The 19,303-nt window shown below is 44.3% G+C and overlaps 1 protein-coding gene across 3 annotated transcripts in view; it reads right to left on the bottom strand.

Moving 5' to 3' along the window:
• PGPEP1 (pyroglutamyl-peptidase I) overlaps positions 1-19,303 on the bottom strand; it is a 144,530-nt gene that overhangs the window by 99,384 nt on the left and 25,843 nt on the right. For all 3 annotated transcript variants that reach the window (XM_073595859.1, XM_073595850.1, XM_073595869.1), the window contains one exon: positions 1,749-1,981. In XM_073595859.1, coding sequence (XP_073451960.1) covers positions 1,749-1,981 — 233 coding nt within the window. The remainder of the gene's footprint in view (positions 1-1,748; positions 1,982-19,303) is intronic.

Raw genomic sequence — 19,303 nt, 5'->3', positions numbered from 1 at the left:
GTATATATATATATATATATATATATATATATATATATATATATATATATATATATATATATATATATATATATATATATAATTTTTTTTTTTTTTTTTTTTTTTTTTTCAGCTTTTCTTTAGGGTTTTTTTTTTTTTTTTTCTTTCCCTTCCCTAGTTGATGGTTATCCACATCTGCTGCTAAGACCTTGACGTCTATACATGAATAATTTTCTACTGTTTTTAAGCTTGTGAAAGCCTCTCTACAAGGTAATATAGTGTACTAATTTAGCGTCTGATCTCTGTGCATGGGCTATTACCTTTCATCCATTATTGTACGATATTATATGTTTGTGTGTTCATGTTTTTATATAAATCTCTTTTCATTTTAGTGAAACCCTTTTGTGTATTAACTGAAGCCTGAATGTGTCCTGAAGAAGTTCTATATGAAACGCATAGACACATCTGGGCTTGTATCATGTACATTTCTATATAGATGATATTTTATTACCTTTTGTCAATGTCTTTGTACTGTATGTATATTATATAAAATTGATTATATTGTTATTTTGATTATGCTTTCTCAGGTTTGTTGTGCCTCTAAAGCCCGCCCAGGGTGTCCTTGGTGACCCCCCCTTTTTTTTTCTTTTTACGACATATAATTTTTACGGATGTGGCTATAGGAGTGTTCATTGTCTTCTATTTTGTCCCCACTAAAGGATAGTCTCAGACCCTGGATGTCTCATTAAAGAGAGCCTGTCACCAAAAAATCATCACATGGGGACTTTTAATCCTCTATGCCAGGGATATGCAATTAGCAGACCTCCAGCTGTTGCAGAACTACAAGTCCCATGAGGCATAGCAAGACTGACAGCCACAAGCATGACACCCAGAGGCAGAGGCATGATGGGACTTGTAGTTTTGCAACAGCTGGAGGTCCGCTAATTGCATATCCCTGCTCTATGTGATGGGGGGGAGTGGGGGAAGAGAGAGAGAGAGAGAGAGAGTTACACCCAAGCACATAATATCCCCCCCCCACCCTGTACAAACATGTGGCCGCATGTGCACTGAAACATTGATGGAGAAACACGTTACATATGGTCATGCACGCCGGAGCGAGATCAATATTTCTAGCACCAGGCCACCTACGTAACACTAAACTGGACGACCTATAGGGGGCTTTTAAGGCATCGCCTATAGAAAATATAGGGTAGTGAAGTTTGTTGCAATTTCACAGGCTCTCAAAATTTAAGGGTTAACATGTTGGGTATTTACTCGATGCAACCTTATCCTTGTACTAAGAAAAAAAAAAAAAAAAAAAAAGGGAGTAATCTATAGCGTTTGAATGCCCTAAAATTAAATTTAGTGTATATTTTACTAAAATTTTAGGTTTCCTAGACTTTTGCATTAATATATACACCATAAAAAAAAAAATTTGAAGTACCACCATTTTATTCTCTAGGGTGTCTGCTTTCAGAAAATATATAATTGTTTGGAAGGGCTTATGCGCGCTTTAGACCTAAAATTATTTTATTTTTTAAAACATGTGTAAAAACGGCTCTGGCAGCAAAATTATTAAACGGTGGAATATAGGAATCAGTATTCATAGATGTGCTACAGCAGAGACACTTTACATCACATTTAAAAAATGCTTTATCACAGCATTCATGTTTGTTATGTTTTTATATACGAGTTACTCATATATGGTGCTGGTAAAATTGAATTTACAAAAAAGAGTTTTAAATGTGGTAGTTAAGTAGATCCCCTACCTGCCCGCATCTGTAGACACTGTAAACTGAACATCCATTCCGGCTTCTGTTGCTTTCTTGCAAACAAAATCTATGTCTATAACAGAGTGTAAGCATTCTGGGCCTCCATCCACACAACACTTTGAATCTGGACAAAACTGGCGAACATCCAGGCCATGGTATCCCTTGTTGTGACCACATTTCTCTAGTGTCACCATTGTAGCCATACCAGAAACTCCGACATGAACAAAGAGCTGGGGGTAGAGAGAATAGAGAAAAAGTCTGTTAGCTGTATTCTGCATAGTAAAGTAATCATGCATTTATATGGACAAACTGATAACACCGTAAAAAGAGCATGGTCAAAAAAAAAAAAAAAAAACCCAACCACCCTTGTCCAAAAGTGTACAAACGAGTGAAAAGATGAGCCCTCTGTTCACTATACGAAAACACTAAAAAATTCCTAGATTGCCAATCGGTCAGTAACCCATGCATTGGTACTTGGAGGACTGGGCCCTGGTATTTTAGATCATTGTAAACTGAAAAGTATCCTAAGAGTAGTCTTTGCACTGTCTGTACTGCATTGCAATCCCAAAGGGCTCTTTGGATATAAAGAGCTGTAAGGAAATCCTAGCTTTTTCCCCTCACACAAACTCTTGGGTCAGTACAGAAAGTAATGGGGAATTCAGGAGAAACCTACACCCAAATAAATAAAATAAATAAAAATTAGGCATGTAAAATCTGCCTGGTCCTAATCACCCTCTTTACCTCTGGGGAACCAAGTTTTGGGACTTTCCCATTTTCTTCCAAGCAGGCAAGTTAGTTTTGGGCAACAGCAGAATAGAACATATTGAGCTATTAAGAGCTCTGGTACACCAATGCAGAGGTAAAAGTAAACTGCATATGAGCAATATGTATGGACAATCAGATCAAATAGTGCACTCTGGGACCATGGGGCTTGTTGTGATAGTGGTGTGAGATTTTGTGTAGAACACCATTTCAGGAGACTGAGTCTATCAGTAACACAACATTCATATTGACTTGTTACACCAGGTTCTGTTGTGAAGGCCGTATAAAAGATACATATTGATTCATTCCCCCCCCACCCCCATACCATAACTATAGTGGTAGCGAGTAATGATATATCTACAGGCTGAAAAACTGCCCTTAACATGTGCTGCAAGGTAAGTATTGTGTGAATGACCTGGCTGCCTCTGATGCAACCTAGCCTGGTTTGTACAGTTGTATGGAACAAACGCTATGAAATAGTGTAATGAACACATTTACATGTAAAGGACCTAGTGTTCATACAGCCTCTTATACAGTGCTATAAACATGAAGAAGATCATCTCCACTGTATAAAAGGACTACAAAATACATACAACATATGATGGTGAAAAACTCCTCATGAGCTACGTATATACTTTAATAAGAAAAAATTATAACATTTTTCCAGTGGTAGATGACTGGAACCATGGCCTAAAAACCTACCAGTTTCAGGCCCAGGGAATGCATCTGATAATGCCTGACTGAGGGATTTGATTTTCTCCTGGATGAAGCCTCAGCAGCTAGGCCTCCTGGGCCATCCATGTACATATACAAGAACAAATACAACCTGAATATAATGAAAGTGATACATGTATAAAGAACTGACGCTAATGTCATTTATACAATACGTAAAGAAAGTTGAATTATTGTGTATAAACACTAATGCAGAACCTTCTGCAACAAAGCCTATTTCTTAAAGAAGTCCATCAGAAATATCACATACAGTACCGTGCAAAGGGTTTAGGCAGGTGTGAAGAAATGCTGTAAAGAAAGAATACTTTCCAAAATATACAATTTTATCAATTTACAAAATGCAAAGTGAGCAAACAGAAAAAATAGTTAGGTACCTGGTAATTCTTTTTTTAAGAAGTTTTCCAGGGCAGCATCCGAGAGATAGGCTCCTCCTCCCTGAAACAGGAAACACATTAGTCCACCATTATAAATTTCACAGTCTTATCTGCATGCCTTAGTTGTATTAAAGCACCGAAGGGAATCTCACTAAGTTTAAAGCTCCCCCCTTGTACCTGGTATTTGTCGTTTTAAGGGTGGGAACTAGTGCTGCCCTGGAAGACTTCTTAGAAAAAGAGTTAACAGGTACCTAACTATTTTCTCGAATCATCTTCTAGGGCAGCATCCAAGAGGATGAATCAAGCAATGCTTACTAGGGTGGGGATAGAGACTGGAGCACCTTGCGACCAAATGCCTGGTCTTGGTCGGACAGCTGGTGTATACGGTAGTGCCTTATGAAGGTACTGAAGCTCGACCATGTCGCTGCCCTGCAGATCTGCTCCGGAGTTGCCCCTGCTTTCTCTGCAACTGAGGTTGCCCAGGCTCTGGTTGTGTGTGCTCTGACCCAGTCAGGAGGGATGAGGTTTTGTGCCTTGTAGGTCATCTGTATAGCCATTCTTATTCATCTGCTGATGGTATTCTTAGAAGCCTGCTTTCCTTTGTTGACTCTCATAGACAGGGCTTGGATTTCACCCATTCTTCTGGACGATACTAGGGCCACAAGAAGTGCCGTTTTTAGAGTGAGGTTTTTGTCTGAGCTGTCTTTCATCGGTTCGAATGGAGGGAAGAGAAACCCTCTGAGTACCGTGGACATGTCCCAAGTTGGAGTTCTATTCATTTTAGCCAGTCTAGCTCTTTTGAGCAACATAAGGAATCGTTTTATCAGTGGATCCTCTGAGAGTCTGGTGTTCATGAACGAGGACAGTGCTGCCACTTATACCTTCAGCGTGCCCAGGGAGATATTTTTGTCTGCCCCATCTTGCAGGAATTCCAAAATTGTTGGGATTACCCCTCTGTTGAAAATTGGTTTGTTTTTGTTCGAGGAGACAAACCTTTTCTTCACTTTCTCGTAGACCGCCCTAGTCACTAGCTTTCTGCTGTCTAGGATGGTACTGATCACCTTGTCTGACAGTCCTTTATTCTGAAGTCTTATCCTTTCAGTAACCAAGCCGAGAGCTTCAGGATTCTGTTGTTGGGATGGTTGACTGGGCCCTGTGATAAAAGATCTGGCCGGTCCAGCAATGTCAGATGAGGATGGATGCTGAGGTTCAAGTGGCTGAACCATGCCCTTTGGGGCCAGTGCGGTGCTATTAGTATCACCGTTGCTCTCTGTCTTTTTGGCGGTTTTTTTGGATCACTCTTGGTATTATGGCAGTTGGAGGGAATGTATAACACAACTGTCATCTCCAGTTGTGGCTGAAGGCATCTACTCCGCTGTTGCCATCTGTGGGTTCTAGTGAGAACGTTGGTGATTTTGCATTTACTTTGGAGGTAAACAGATCAACCTCGGGTATCCCCCACGTTTGAGTGATTTGTGCGAAGATCGATTGGTTCAGTGACCACTCCGTCTGTTTTATGGTACTCCGGCTCAGGAAGTCCACCAGTGTATTTTCTGTCCCTTTCAGGTGGATACCGGATATAGACCTTATGTTTGGTTCTGCCCATAGCAGGATTGTTTCCGTCAGCCTCATCAGGCTTTGGGACTTTCTCCCTCCCTGCCCGTTTAGGTATGCCACAGTCGTGGCGTTGTCCGATTGTATTCTTACGTCTCTCCCCTGTATTGCTGGTTTGAATGCTTTTTCCACAGCTTTTAGCTCCCTCATGTTTGAGGAGGCTTGGGACCATCTGGAACTCCATTTTTCCTGTGCGCAAAGGTCCTCCATGTGCACTGGCATCGGTGGTGATCCTAAATGGGATGGATGGAGCCCATTTGCGTCCTTCCATGCATCGAAGCAGATGGAGCCACCATTGGAGTGTTCGTTTGACCGTGGTTGGAACAGGAATGGACTTGTCTAGGGATGAGTGGCTGCCATCCCACTGGGACAGAATGTAATTCTGTAGTGGTCCCATGTGGATCTGTGCCCATGTGATGGCTGGTATTGAAGCCGTCATCATTCCTAGTACTGCCATTCCCTGTCCAATTGTAATGGCGCTGGTCCCTTTTAGAGAGGTTACTGCCTGCGTTATCTTTTCGCTCTTTTCTTCCGTTAGAAAGATCTTGTTTAGTCCGGAATCTAGTACATAACCCAGATACACCACTCTCTGGCTTGGGGTCATCTGTGATTTTTCTGCATTCACTATCCACCCCAGGTTTTGCAGGTAGGACATACTTGTGCGCAGGTTGATCTCTAGGGTCTCTGCTGAGTCTGCAAAGAACAGTAGTTCGTCTAGGTATGGTATGATGCCAATGCCTTGTTGTCTTAGACCTTTTAGCGCTTCTGCCACCATCTTTGAGAAGATTCTGGGTGGGGAAGAGATGCCGAAAGGGAGAGCTGTATATTGCAGGTGCAGAGTGGTTGCTGGCCCTTGTATGGCGAACCTCAGGAATTTTTGATGCTCCTCCTTTATGGGGACATGTAGGTAAGCATCCTGTAGGTCTATTGTCACCATAAATGACTAGGATGTTTCTGACCGAACTCCATTCTGAATTTTTTGTATTGTATTCCTGTTGAGTGGTTTGAGGTTCAGTATGAGCCTTAGCTTGCCTGACGTTTTTTCCTTTGTAAAAATATGAGAATAAAATAGGATTTTTAGAACAGCTTACCTGTAAAAATCCTTTTCTTTTGGAGGTACATCATGGGACACAGAGCCTCAGTAATTACTGATGGGTTATAGGGTATCACTAGGTGATTGGACACTGGCACACCCTAGACAGGAAGTTCAATCCCCTATATAACGCCTCCCGTTACTGGGGATACCTCAGTTTTGTAGCAAAGCAATATAAGTGTATGAGAAGAGGGGCGGGACCCCTGTGTCCCATGATGTACCTCAAAAGAAAAGGATTTTTACAGGTAAGCTGTTATAAAAATCCTATTTCCTTTCTTGTACATCACAGGACACAGAGCCTCAGTAAATTACTGATGGGATGTCCCAGAGCAATGCTATTTGAGGAGAGGGGAGGGGACCACACAACGTAGGGTGTAATCAGACCTGAGGACCTCATACCTCTGCCTGCAGCACACTACACCCAAAGGCGATATCCTCATGCCTTCCCACATCCACCTGATAAAATCTGGTGAATGTATGGACTGAAGACCAGGTTGTGGCCATGCAGATTTGAGCCATAGAGGCCCGGTGATGCACCACCCAAGAAGCACCAAAAGCCCTTGTGGAGTGTGCCTTGATTTGAAAAGGTGGAATTTTCTGTTTCAAACCGTAAGCTTGAATAATCATTTGTCGAATCCATTTTGAAATGGTGGACTTTGACGCTGCCTGTCCTTTATTGGGACCTTCTGGCAACACAAACAAAACATCCGTTTTGCAAATTTGAGCAGTTGCCTCCAGATAGGCTTTGACTGCTCTTACTACATCCAAAGACTGTAGTGACCTTTCTTCCGTAGAACAGCGATCTGGAAAAAAGGAAGGTAGAACAATATCTTGGTTTAGATGAAAATCTGAAACCACTTTCGGTAGAAAGCTAGGATGAGGGCGCAATACCACTCTATCCTTATGCATGATTAAATAAGGCTCTTTACAGGAAAGCTGCTAATTCTGATACCCTTCTAGCAGAAGAAATAGCTACCAGAAAAATTAACTTTCTTTTCAACAAGACCAAGGGAATTTGACGTATTGGTTCAAAAGGCTATTTCTGTAAAACAGACAGAACCAAATTCAAGTCCCAGGGGTTTAGGGGTGCCTTAACCGGAGGATTAAGACGCGTTACCCCCTGCATAAATTTTCGGACTAAAGAATGTCAAGCAAGTGGCCGTTGAAATAATACTGATAAGGCCGAGACCTGGCCCTTGATGGTACTCATGGCCAGCTTCATTTCTAATCCCATATGTAGAAAGTCAAGAATTCTACCTATGACATATTTTCTGGGATGTCAACCCCTGGCTTCACACCAGGATACATAAGTCTTCCAGACTCTGATAAATTACTCTGGAAGCTGGCTTCCTTGCATTGATCAAGGTAGAGATCACAGGACCTGAAAGCCCACGATTTTTCAGAATGTGGGTTTCAATAGCCAAACCATCAAATTCAGCGTTTGTAAGGCAGGATGGAACACTGGACCTTGAGATAACAGGTCTGGGCGTGACGGTAGGGTCCACGGGGAACCTACTGTCATCCTTACTATTTCTGCATACCAAGCTCTCCTGGGCCAGGCTGGGGCCACCAGCAGTACCGACTTCTTTTCCTGCCTGATCCTGCGAAGGAGTCGTGGCAGTAGCAGAATAGGAGGAAATGCATAAATCAGTGAGAACCGATGCCACGGAATCACCAACGCATCTGTCCCGCATGCAAGAGGATCCTTTGTTCTTGCCACAAACTTGTCGATCTTTTTGTTGAATCTGGATGCAAAGCGATCTACATCTGGAACCCCCCCCCATCTTTGGCATATGGCCGAAAAGAGGTCGGGGTGAAGAGACCATTCCCCTGGGACTACCCGCTGGCGACTTAAATAGTCCGCCTGCCAGTTCTCTATCCCCGGAATGAAAACTGCCGATATGCATGGCACATGCTTTTCTGCCCAGACTAAAATCTGGTTCATTTCTCCCTGAGCTGCATGACTCCCCTTGCCTCCTTGGTGATTGATATAAGCCACTGCTGTGGCATTGTCGGACTGGATCCTGACAGGGCAACCCTGTAGCCTGAGAATCCAGGCCCTTAGGGCTAGATACACCGCACGGATCTCCAGAATGTTGATGGGTAAGGTCCTCTCGATTTTGGACCATTCCCCTTGGACCGCAGACTGTTCCAGAACTGCTCCCCAAACCGAAAGACTGACATTCGTTGTTACCACTGTCCAGGTAACCGGTAAAAAGGATTTCCCTTTTTGCAGGTTTTCGGGTATTAACCACCAACTGAGGCTCTGACGCACTGTAGGAGACAGACGCATCGGAAAATCTAATGCCTGCACTTTCTTGTTCCAGGCAGACAGGATACTGTGTTGCAGCATTCTCAAATGAAACTGAGCATAGGGAACTGCTTAGAATGAAGCCACCATCCTTCCCAGCAGCCTCATACAAAAGGTGAACAGAAGGACCCTTTTTTGTCCCGACTACCTGAATTAGTTCTTTTAAAGGCACTGATCTTTGCCTGAGGTAAAAATACCTTCTTTTGGCTTGTATCTATGACCAGGCCTAAATACTCTAGTCTTCTTACTGGTTTTAAAGGAAGACTTTTTCTAAGTTGAGAATCCAACCTAGGTATTCCAAGTAGTTGATTGTGGTGATCAAGTTCTGGTCCATGCAGGCTACCGACCGGTCTATCAAGAGCAGGTCGTCTAGGTATGCTATGACTGTTATACCTTGGGCCCTTAATCTGGCTAGAGGAGGAGCCAAGATCTTTGTAAACACCCGAAGTGCAGTGGCTAGCCCGAAAGGCAGGGCTATAAACTGAAAGTGGCGTTTTTCTACTTCGAAACGCAAGTACTTTTGATGAGCAGGGAAAATGGGTACATGCAGGTATGCATCCTTGATGTTTATTGACGCCAGAAGTTCTCCTCCTTGTAGGATGGAGACTACTGATCGAATTGATTCCATGTGAAAGGATCGAATCTTTAGGAATCGGTTTAGATCCAGAATGGGTCTGACATCTCCATTTGGTTTTGGAACCGTGAAAAGGCTTGAATAAAACCCTAATCCCTGCTCTTCCGTTGGAACACCCACGATGACCTTTTGCGACAATAGCCGCTCCAATGCTAGAAGGAGAGACTGCTTTTTCTCTGGATCTCTGGGGACATTTGATCTGGGGAAACAAGGAGAGGGCAATACTCGGAACCCCAGTTAGTAACCTAGAGTTACCGTGGAGATCACCCATCTGTCCTGGAAATCTTCCTGCCAGAGCTTTGAGAACTGTAGCAGTCTTCCCCCCACCTGAGCGAGCAGGGGCGCTCATTCATGAAGAGGCTTTAGCGTCTTGTCTAGTAGGCTTCTTCCCCCAGGCCGACTCTGAAATGTATTTCTTGAGCCTGACGGAGGAGGCCGTCGCGACTGCCTGGAGGCTGATGCTCCTGGCACTGGGGAAAGAGCCCGTTTAAAAAAGGAGGGACGTTTACTCCTTTTCTTAACTGGTAAGAGTGTGCTTTTTCCACTAGAGATTTTTTGGATATAATTGTCCAAATCCTCTCCAAACAGCCTTGCACCACGAAATAGAAATCCAGCCAGAAGCTTCTTACATGGTGATTCAGCTGACCAATTTTTTCAACCATAAGATATTACGCATATGCACCAACCCAAGCGAAAGGTTTGGATGATAGAATCTCTGATTGCGTCAACAACCAATCAAAGCCGCTGGAAGGTTGGCCAGCCCCCGGGCTTGCTGTTCAGGTAAAACTTTGAGGACCTGTTAACATGGCCTCTCAAGTACTGACAGACTCAGACTGCTGCCACTGCAGGTTGAGCTACTGAACCTGCCAAAGGAAAAAACGTTTAACAGGAATTCCATTTTTTTATCAGTTGGATCCCTAAGCATCTGAGCATTGTCGATAGGACAAGTCAGGCTTTTATTAACGGAGGAAATGGCGGCGTCAATTGCCAGTATACCCCACATTTTTCGAAATTTTTCCTCCATAGGATAAAGCGTTAAACATTTTTTCCGCCTAAAAAGTTTTCATCTGGGTGATCCCACTCAGAATAAATGAGCTTTTCTTGTAAACTATGAACAGGAAAAGCATGTGTTGCTTGAGGAGGCTTCAGTGAACCCAAAGAGGAGAGTTCTTTAACTGACTCAGATACGGGTAACTTAAATGTGGAGCGGACCAATCCAGCAAGAATTTGCACTAACACCTTCTCATCCTGAATAGCTCTCCACTTGATTCCTCAGAAGAGGAATCATCAGTCTCATCCCGATCCTCAGAGGGATTCCTCTCCTTTTCCCCAGAGTTCCTCTGCTTGAGGGTCCTGGGTGACAGAGGGAGACCTAGTGCGTTTTCTTCCACTGAGTAAAGATGCAATTAAGGCCATTAGTCTTTCCTCTAATCCATTAATGGTTGAGGAAAAAACCTCCTGCGTAATGTATACAGGGGCTGAAGTGCCAGAAGCAGATGCAACCCCTGACCCTGACGGCTCACCCTGACCAGCCATCCCAGGTCCTTCGGGGGGGAAGGTGCTGCAGAAGGGGGGTCCTCAGAGCCTGAGGGAGATCCCCTAGAGCCTCTGGTTTTCGGGGTATTTTTACCTCTTCTACCCATAGTGCCAAGCAACAAAGGTGGAGGTACCACAAAAAAACCCAAAAAAACAAAAAAACACTGACTGCTGAGCGATGTAGTTCAGCAACTGCCGCTGCTACCAATGCTCAGTCTGGGGTTTTAAGTAAATGCTCAAGGGGTAAATATGGCGCACAATGGATGTAGCCGAGTACATATGACTAAAAATGGTGGGGGGAAGGGGGTGGACTGGGGGTTCCTGAGAGGGGGAACTTGGTGGTGGTAGTTAATGTTTTACAACAAGTTCAGGTATGAGTCCATATAAGGATAAAATGATGCTGAATAAATGGAAGGCAGCCAGTCTATAAAAGCTAGAAGAAGCTCTGGAACAATAAAAAAGAAAGAAGGATGGCGCCTTCTAAGTGCAGCATGTATGTTAAAAATATTTATTACAATAGATAAAAACCAGCATATAGAGTAGTTTCATCCGCGTGCTCTCGGGGGATGTGGGTGTCACGGGCCAGTGGGGGGGTTCCAGGGATGCGAGTCCTGTGACCTGGGTCCTGGTAGCTTTTTCGGTGGTGCCGAGGGTCCTCAGAGCCTCCGGGTGGCCAGGATATCGGTCATGGATCCTCCATGGAGCGCCGTGCTGACCTGCGTCTTCACTTCCGGGAGTGGGGTGAGGCGGGCGGTGCTTCGCGTTCGGAGCATGCATGCTCCTTCGTCAGGCCATGCCATCCTACGTGGAGCCTGGCTGGAGGACTGTACAGTGTGGACACTGAGATGGACGGAACAGGCATAAAAGGTATGTGCTCTTGACAGCCCCCCGGTGGCGACAATAGGCATGGCATACATTTACTTAAAAGGAGAAACCTGCTAGAATTAAAAAAATCCCTGAGGAGTCTCCCTTACCTTATCCAGCTGCAGAGTTCTGTTATACAGACCCAATCTTTACCTCTCTCACGGTGGGCTCCGTTTGAAAAAACCTTCAGAGACTGGGGCCCCCTTGAATAGGAGGATCCGCAGTTCTGGCCCCGTAAAGCACCCCGCCAGGGATATGGCTGGAAAAAAAAAAAAAAAAAAAAAAAAACAAACAAATACTGGGTCCAGCTCTCTAAAAGAGAAGCGTTACAGGTAAAACCTTGTTTCTTTGGACACGAGGCCCCGGGTACCATCCAATTTGGCCTGAAAAAGCACTTTGAATGGATCCGTTTGCATGGCTTGCCCCAGTATAGGATATTCCTTTGGAGCTCAGCACAGCACATCTTATTCGTGACAAACACCTAAGACACTGGCGAAAAAACTGAGGTATCCCCAGTAAGGGGAGGGGTTATATAGGGGGTTGAACTTCCTGTCTAGGGTGTGCCAGTGTCCAATCACCTAGTGATACTCTATAACCCATCAGTTACTGAGGCTCTGTGTCCCCTGATTTACGAGAAAGAAAAACCTTTTTGTTTCTCTTGAGGTACATGGCGAATCACTTTCTGATCTAGCAGATTCTCTAGTGACTCTAGAAAGGCTTTTGCTTGATCTTTTGGTAGCATGGGTACTAGGTACTTGGTTGGGGGGCGGGTGGAAAATTCTATCGCGTAGCCATCCGTTATGGTGCGTACAATGAATTCGTTTTTTGTTGCTTCCATCCATTGGTGGGAAAAAGCTGCAAGTCTGCCCCCCACCTGATGGCAGTCATTGTTTTTTGGGTTAGGAGGCTTGAGGACGAATTCACCCTTGCCTTTTTTATTTTGTTGTCCCTAACGTTTCTTGGCTCCCGGCTTGTTGAATTTTTTGAACTGCCGAAAGGGCGCCTTCTCTTGTTTCTTTCTGGTTTGGGGAAAACCCTTATTCTTTGCTGCAGTTCTGTCTAGTACCGTTTCTAGTTCAGGCCCGAACAGTAGGTCTCCAGTGAACAGAATTCCGCACAGTCTGTTCTTAAAAGAGATATCACCTTCCCAAGATTTCAGCCACAAGGCTCTTCAGGCTGATTTGAGTAGCGCTGTGGCCCGTGAAGATATTCTGATAGTTTCAGCTGAGGCATCTGCTAGAAAAGCTGCCGCTCTGGTCAGTGTAGGGACAGTATTTATTAATTCTTCCCTAGGTGTGTCATTTTCCCAGCCAGATTAGCAAGGTGTGGGCTGTGCAGGTGGAAGCTATTGCTGGATTCAGATTTGCAGCCCCAGCTTCCCAGGCCCTCTTTAAAAGGGCTTCTATTTTATTGTCCATGGGGTCGCTTAAGGTACCTGCGTCGTCAAAGGCTAAGTCAGATTTATTTGTGACTTTTGCCAGAGACACATCCACTTTGGGGCATTTAGCCCAGGTTTTGGTGTCTGTCTCCGCAAATGGATATCTACGCTTGACCGCAGCTGGTATGAAGAGTTTTTTTCTCTGGGTCTTGCAACTCTTTTTTGACGTTATCTTTAAGAGTTTGGTGTACAGAAAATGTTCTAGGTTTCCTGGGTTGTAACCCTTTGTACATTTTGTGTAGTGCGAGCTCTGCACCTTTTTGCTCTTTAATACCTAGTGTGTCGGCTATGGCTTTTAGAAGGTTATTCGTGTCTTCTGAGGGAAATAAATTGCCTTCTGAGGCCGGATCTTCCTCCTCAGAGTCTGAGCAGAGTCCATCCTCAGATTCGGATTCATCCGAATCCTCCTTTTGTTCCCGTCGTTCTGCCTGTTCCCTATTACCTGAAGGAACGCATGTCCTGCTGGTAGATGGGGTACTTGCTTGATCGGCATTCGTTGGTGCTTCTAATTTCTCAACTGCTGAGCGTAGCGGTGCCATGGTGCTCTTTATCTCTTTTTTAAAAGAGGTGAGCAGATCTCTCAGGTAACCTTGCGACTCTTTGGCCACCATTTTGTCTATGCATTTTTGGCATAGGGTTTTTTTTTCCATTCAGGTGAAAACCGGTGGCTTCACAACACACGTTTTGCTGCTTTTCGTTTTCTTTTCCTCTGGGGTCCTTTCCTGAAATCAAGCATAAAGAGTTCCCCATGAGGAAGGTAGCTAAAGACTGCCTGTAAGGGCAGTTTTTGCAGTGAGGTTAAGACAGAGGTGACCCTGGAGTATTCTGGCTTACCTTGGAGCTGTCCTGGCTTGCAGGATCTGCAGGGCAGGGTGGAGAAGCAGCAGACACGATCAGCCACCAGGAACCTCTGCTTGGAGAGGCCTTTTAACTGCTTCCTGCTTAAGCTCCGGCCCCACCCTCAGCTGACCCCGTGCAGATTGGTGGATGTACCTGCACATGCCACTGTCCTCCTTCCTGACATTTCATTAGGGAGGGGGACTCTGCTGTGTTATTATATATATTTTTTTACATTTCCTGCCTCCCGGAAGTGATGTCACCGCCAGTGCTGCTTTGTAATTCCCCCTAGAAGTCTCCAGACTCCGAGAAAATGGCCACCATCCAGAACCACGTGACCGGAAGTGGCGTCGGCGCCATCTTGGTACACCCTGCAGGGCCTCCACAAGGGAAAACCGGCTCTGTAGGATGCGGCGGAACGCCGAGGGCGGCGGTGACAAGGAGGGGGCAATCGAACGGGCGGACAGTAGGTAAACAGATAGTGACAAAAGCTGACACCTACCCGTGCGGTACCATCTGTGGGATCCAAGTGCGGCCTGAGACTTAGGGGCAAAGCAGATCACCAGCCATGGATTTAAACAGCAGCAGGTTCCTTCAGCATGTGGTATGGGGAGAAAATGCCAGTGCATTTGTTCTAGCTTGGGGGGATGATTGCAGACCCCTCTGTAGGGGTGAAATCTCAGGCAGAGCAAGTCTTTTTGCTGCTCCTGCTCGCCCTCCCAAGGCCCGCTGGGCTGAATGGGATGCTGGCAGGGGGTCTCCTGCAAGTAGCACAGAGACAGGATTTAAAATAATAAACGTTTCTTTGCAGCTCCTGTGGATCCGGAGGAAACACAAACAACTGAGGCATGCAGGTAACACTGAAATCTATAATGGTGGACTAATGCGTTTGCTGTTTCAGGGAGGAGGAGCCCATCTCTGACACTGCCCTGGAAGACCATTCGAGAAAAAAATCTAAATCAAATCAATAGTTGGTGTGACCATTCTTTGGCTTCAAACCAGCATCAATTCTAGGTACACTTGCACACAGTTTTTGAAGGAACTTGGCAGGTGGGTTGTTCAAAACATCTTGGAGAACTAACCACAGATCTTCTGTGGATGTAGGCCGACTCAAATCCTTCGGTCTCTTCATGTAATCCCAGACAGACTCGATGGTGAGATCAGTGCTCTGTGGGAGCCAAACCATCACTTCCAGGACTCCTTGTTCTTTACACTGAAAATAGTTCTTAATGACATTGGCTGCATGTTTGGGGTCCTTGTCCTGCTGGTCCCGTATAAATTCAGGGCTAATCACACACCTCCCTGATGGTATGGCATGATGGATAAGAATCTGCATGTAGTTCTCAGCATTGAGAACAACCCAAAATAATTTCTCCTGCACCTGGCAACACAGCAATACCACATATGTCTATATTAATTGTCATTTGTACCTCTAGTGGGGTACAGAAACAATAGTGCACATAATGCCTTTTTATCCTACCTAAAACACACAGACGCAAATTTAGCTTTTTTTTTTTTTTAAACCTACCAGAAATATACTGACCCTAACCTTTACACGAACACTAACTCTGACACCGACCTAGATCAAATCTAGTTTTTCTTTATTTTTTTATATTTGTTTTGGATACATACAATACATCTCTCCAATCAGAAGAGGAAAAAAACAAACAAAAATAAAAACAATAACACACACACACCAACACCACAACCAACCAGGGGCAGGCTGTACAGTGAGTGATCATGATGCTATCCAATCAGAGGCTATCACAACAATCAAGTGATTGGGAAGCAGGACTCCCAGGTCTTGATTTTTAGTATGGGACTGGGGATTCGGTGAAGAGCCCAGTCTCTGCTGGGAGACACGCTGTGCAGCACGCTCCCAGTACAAAACAGGTATGCATATATGTGTGGTGTAGTCCCTCGCGCTATATTGAGTAAACGGACTGAGTCAATATCAACGTAACTAACTAAAATAACGGATGATATAAAATAGTGAATGTTAAAAAATGGTGAAAACGTGTAAATAGTGATGATGAAGTTGGCGTTTACTAACCAGCCCCACTTCCGTCTGCTGGTGGGGGCCGAGTCCTGCCCCACTTCCGGTGTTTGTTTAATTTATTTTTTTTTTTACTCACCGCCCAGAAAAAGTCCCTTAGTGACTACGTCATGTAGTTAGGAAGTAACCCGGAAGAGCGAGAGAAAACATCTGAGGGGAGGTTGTGAGGAGCCCGAGTGGTGTGCCAGGTACACAGAGCAGACTTCACCCAGGAGCTGAATTCCATTGCACTGGACAGAAGCAAAGAGCGTCCTCTAAGATATATGACTGATCTGTGATAATCTGACAACCAGACACCAAATTCATCTTTATTTTTTTTTTTTTTTTTTTTATCAGGTGGGCAACCCCCTTCTTTCCTCTGATAGATGCTTTATATCGGGAGAACCATTACACCACCAGAGAAGCCCTACCTGAATTACACCACACTACATCCAATAAAAAACCTGTTTTGATGCCCAAATTTATCTTATTTAAGGTGAGAGTCCAGAGAGCCCGGTTTCACCGGATCACTTCAATTTAAAGATATTACCATCACCTTCTTCCTCCATTATATGGTCCCAGTGGATGAAGCACAATATAAACTTTTGATTTATTGATGCACATCAGCACTTTTGATGATCACTCATTAACATTGAGCACTTTATACTATGTTGCACGGTTTATTTACACCTGTAGAACGCACTTTACTTATACAATTGTATATATAATCATGCTTTGATGTGATAGATTTGAAGCGCAAAATCACTTTATTATCATTATTAGGTATGCATATATGCGGCCTCACTGAAGAAAACACTTGCATAGGTGTTTAGTCCAGGAGCCTATCAATTAAATGTTGCAGGATCCACAATTTATGTCTTTACTTCAGCCTAGGGGTGGGCTAATGTAGTACATGGTAAAAATGGAGTAAGCAGACCTCAGTTGTCTTGCACCTGCACAAAACGTAACATAAGTAAGATGGAGTTAACAGATTGGAGCTTTTGCTTAACTCTTGAGCTGCTGGGCAGCTTGAGAGGTGCAAGGGCTGCAGCCTCTGCCTCCAACTTGCCACACTAATGGCGGACGGGATTCACCTTGCGTTTGTAAGAAGCCCCCCAAAACAAATAATAGCAACCAACACCCAAAGAAAGGACCTCCTCCCAAGGGTACCCCACAGTGTGCCTCCCCACAGTATGAGTATAATAGAAAGAAGAGCAATAAGAAAACCTCCAGCCAGCCTACCTTTGAGCCATCTACCAGATTCATAGCAGCTGTCATGGCAGAATCAGACTGCATAGTTTAGCAATGCTGAGAGGATGAAATCTACATTAACACTATTTGGACGATTCAGGTCCGCTTACTGCTCCATGCTCCACCTGCTTGTGCTTCTACCCTGGTGTGTGGATACTGGCACCAGGGTATAACAGCGCACCCACCATGGGTGGCACTTCTGTCCGTTCAAGGGGCAGCACAGGGGAGCGCCTTACCAAAGGTGAGTAAGAGGCTCCATTAGAGCACTGCGCCCATGGGCACAGAAGCTTCTCTTCCAATGGAGAAGGATGCTTGGGGGAACACCAAGAAGGTGATGGGGAGGGAAGGTCCCACAACTAGGACACTAAAAAGAGTAGCCTAGAAAAATAAAAAAATAAAAAATATATATGATATGCAAACTCTCCAAGTCCACTGTCCCTGGAATCACACAAAGCCTATATTAGGAGGCCCCTACAACTAGCACAATAGCCCAAGAGCATAGGTAAAATATCACCCCGGAAGGAAGAGGGGTGAAGATGGATGCGGCCTGCACGGGATTCGTTTGCAGGCAAGTGTCACATAATGGGCTAGTATGCGATGCATACTAGCCCTTTGTGCTTTAATTTGCAGGGTTTGCTGGGAGCAAAAGAGGAAGTAAAACCCATCAGGGTTTACTTCCTCTTTAAATAGTCCAGACATAAGGCACACAGTAATTACTTGTATGTTAAATCACTGAAAATGGCATTAGCTAGAGAGATTTAAACCAGTAGGGATCAACAGATCAAAAGCACAGCGGCAAATCGTACTCACTTGGCAAATGATGTTCAGAAGGAGCAAGCGATACAACCAAGCAAGAAACTGTAGCAGTAGGTAGAATACAGAAGATAACAGCTTGCAGATGAATATACTCAAATTGCTGTATGTGTCATCTCTCTAAGCACTAATCATATGACAGATACCACATCAATGCATACAGCAAAGCATAGTGATGAATAGGTTGTAGAAGAGAATGGCTTGCAAAAGCATTTGCATGTCAGATTGCTGTATAGTTCTGGGCACAACCTGCTTTTTTCCCCCCCACTAGTGTGAACCTGTGCAATACGAATCTCAAAGGGACTTATGTCACATCCAAGTCAGTAGTATCATAAAATTGAGCCTTGAAGGGTTACTAAAGGCTGTTTTTGTGTTTTTTTTTTTTAAATAACAAACATGTCATACTTACCTTCTTGGGTCCCCAGCCGGAACCCACTTCAGTGTCTGCCCCCATAGCTTGTGCTTGATATGTGGGCAGATGGGCAGGCTTGCTCCCAAGTCGGGCTATAGACTCACACATAGCGTGGCTCGGTCCTACCCTCCACTCCCTCCAAACTGGATTTGATTTACAGCAGAAGCCAGCTGCTGCCTCTATGTGCTGCTCTTTGAAGAACTGGAAAGATATCAGGCTTAGGTAAGCCTTTAGAAGGGCTGGGGGGGGCCTCATCTTGGAATGTTTTTTTACCTTAAATATAGAGCATTCATTAAGGTGAAAACCTTCAGCCTTTACAGCTACTTTAAAAACAGACCTCAATCCCTGTTCTGCACCAGCATTTTTAAAACAAATAAGATGTGGGTGGATGTGCTGCTGGTCTCTTCCAGGAGTTTGGGAGCTGGCAGAGAATGGCAGAGGATTTCCATGTGTGCACACAAATACCACCAGCTTCTGGTGGATGGCATTTGTGTGCAAGGTAAAAAATACAACAAATATTTTTAGCATTTGTGGAAGAGTAAGAAAAGTGACAAAGTAAGACGTTGTTTAGGCAAGTTTAGTTCTTCTAATGCTTTATGTTGTGACACTCTTAACACCTCCCTGTAACTGGTATTAGGTCCATATACAGTATTTTTGAACTAAATGAGAACGACCCCACGGTAGAATATGCGTAATCTTAACTCGTTTCACCATACTAGGAAGCTTCATTGGAAAGATGTTTCTATACTTTTCACATTCACAAGATTATTTCAACCAACAATCTGCATCCCCTCTTAAAATTCACCTCTGCATTATTACCCAGAGACAGAGTTTCAAAAGTAGCAA

This window comes from Aquarana catesbeiana, linkage group LG01, assembly GCF_042186555.1.
Source record: "Aquarana catesbeiana isolate 2022-GZ linkage group LG01, ASM4218655v1, whole genome shotgun sequence".
In the NCBI taxonomy this organism is placed as follows: Eukaryota; Metazoa; Chordata; class Amphibia; order Anura; family Ranidae; genus Aquarana; species Aquarana catesbeiana.
This window is presented reverse-complemented; position numbering and strand designations above follow the sequence as displayed.